Source organism: Pterocles gutturalis, unplaced genomic scaffold, assembly GCF_000699245.1.
Source record: "Pterocles gutturalis isolate BGI_N339 unplaced genomic scaffold, ASM69924v1 scaffold31454, whole genome shotgun sequence".
Taxonomy (NCBI): domain Eukaryota; kingdom Metazoa; phylum Chordata; class Aves; order Pterocliformes; family Pteroclidae; genus Pterocles; species Pterocles gutturalis.
Window position 1 is genome coordinate 1 of NW_010129140.1, and position 2072 is coordinate 2072.

General features: G+C 43.9%; 1 protein-coding gene across 1 annotated transcript; it reads left to right on the forward strand.

The window, feature by feature from the left end:
* Nucleotides 1–6: 6 nt before the first annotated feature.
* On the forward strand, nucleotides 7–933 carry LOC104466452 (zinc finger protein ZIC 4-like; the record flags this gene model as incomplete). The annotated part of the gene is made up of 1 exon (XM_010079862.1): nucleotides 7–933. A coding segment is annotated over one exon (807 nt), but the record flags the coding sequence as incomplete, so codon positions are not given.
* Nucleotides 934–2072: the final 1139 nt, after the last annotated feature.

Here is a 2072-nt window from a genome sequence, read left to right on the forward strand (position 1 = left end):
GCCCAGGCTCTGGCAGCAGGTAGGGACTTCTTCATATGCAGAGACCTGCCGGCCCCACTCATGCCAGGGCTGACCGAGCAGCAGCCCCCTGCAAGTTCTCACCGCGGACTGTTTGTCTCAACAACAGGTAGCTACCCCGGACACCATGGTCACCACCACCACTCAGAAGCTGGGAATCCCTCTCTGTTCACTGGACTCCATGAGCAGCCTCCCCATGCAGCTCCAGGTGGCCATCTAAACGGACAGATAAGACTGGGGTTACCTGGAGAAATGTACGCCAGGTCTGAACATTTCACTCAAGTACCAGCCTCCAGGACAGATCCTTTTGCTGCTTCTTCGCTTCATAGCTACAGTGGCATGAATCTGAACGTGAATCTGGCTCCACACCACGGCCCGGGTGCCTTCTTTCGTTACATGAGGCAGCCCATCAAACAGGAACTCATCTGTAAGTGGATTGAGTTGGACCAGACTCCCAAAAAATTATGCTCGAAAACTTTCAGCACGATGCACGAGCTGGTGACTCATGTCACGGTGGAGCACGTTGGAGGACCCGAGCAGTCCAATCACATATGTTTCTGGGAAGAGTGTCCAAGAGAAGGGAAACCTTTCAAGGCCAAATATAAACTTGTAAATCACATCAGAGTCCACACAGGTGAAAAACCTTTCCCCTGCCCTTTCCCAGGCTGTGGCAAAGTGTTTGCCAGATCAGAAAATCTCAAAATACACAAAAGAACTCATACAGGTCAGTATGCAAAGCTCTCTTTACTCTCTCTCTGTTATTCAGCATACTGTTTTGTTTTATTTTGTTTTTAATGTATCTTTTGCGTTGATATTGAATGCACGCCAAGTACTTCTGGAAAATAAATTCTCAGATTTGTTTGCTTCTTAACCGTTTGGAGGGAAGGGGGAGGAAAGGGGGGGTGGAAGGGAGCGAGGACATATCTCAGAATTCTCGTCCGTATTTTTTTCTGGTTGTGCGGAGGAGAGGCTGCTGTAATGTTTATGCGGGTAGAGCTGTGTAAATATCGAGTGATATAGCTACTATTTCTGCTTATTCACACAGGCGAGGATATTTTTCTTTGGCAGTTTAAAGTAGTTGGGGGAAAAATGAAATCATTGTGCAAGCTCACAAATTAAAAGTGAACAATAGAAGTTACAACTTGTCTAGTCAGTTTTGACTGATGTCGCTGAGATGCTGCTGCTCGAACATTGTGAGAAAAACACAGCTGCGACCTTTTCGTTCAACAGTTTTGTTTTGGGCAGAGGGAGTTTCAAATGTTTGATCTGAATAATACTGACATTTTTAATGAGCATTGCCTTCCAACGACTATCTGCATTCGCAAGTATGGGGAGCTGCAAGTTCTGATTTTCGGGAGGGGGGAAAAAAAGAAGAAAACCTGTATTGTTTCGGCCTGTACATTTTGAAATGTCATTTGCAGACCTGTTAAGCGAAATTGGGACGTGTCAGAAACATCTGCTAGTTCTAGTTAACAGAAAATAAAGTAACTGGATGGACGATCTTGCAAAACTGTGTTTAAACTCTTACGGCCAGAAAAGCATTTATAATTAATCAAATTGCACGTAGAAAGTTTTCACACTTCCAGGAGCAGCTTGTGAAGTTGTATTAATTAGTTTAGCAGCCGGTGTTTGTAGGCTGTAGCGCTGGAGGTTTATTTCTTTTTTTTTTTTTTTTTAAATTTTTATTTTCCCTGAAGAAGAAGATAAGCAGTAAGTCCTTTTTGTAAAATTTAATCTGTTCCAGTGTAGGGTTTTCCACCTCCCACCCCCTCCTGTACAGCCTTATGCACTACGAGGGAAACTACATAATCCTATTGTAAGATCTGCTTACAGGCAAACGATTTTTTTCGCCTTCCAGTTCATAAAACTCCCCTTCCCCCTGCTCGGTGCAGGGCTTGACCTTCCAGGAGTTGCGTTTTTATGATATAACTCGACGTGATACAATATGCAGAACGTACATTAATTTCGTATCGCTATCGTCTAAACATAGCACAGAGATTTTACAGCGACCGTCACTCGTCACCTAATTATTTTTCCATCACTCTATGAATAGC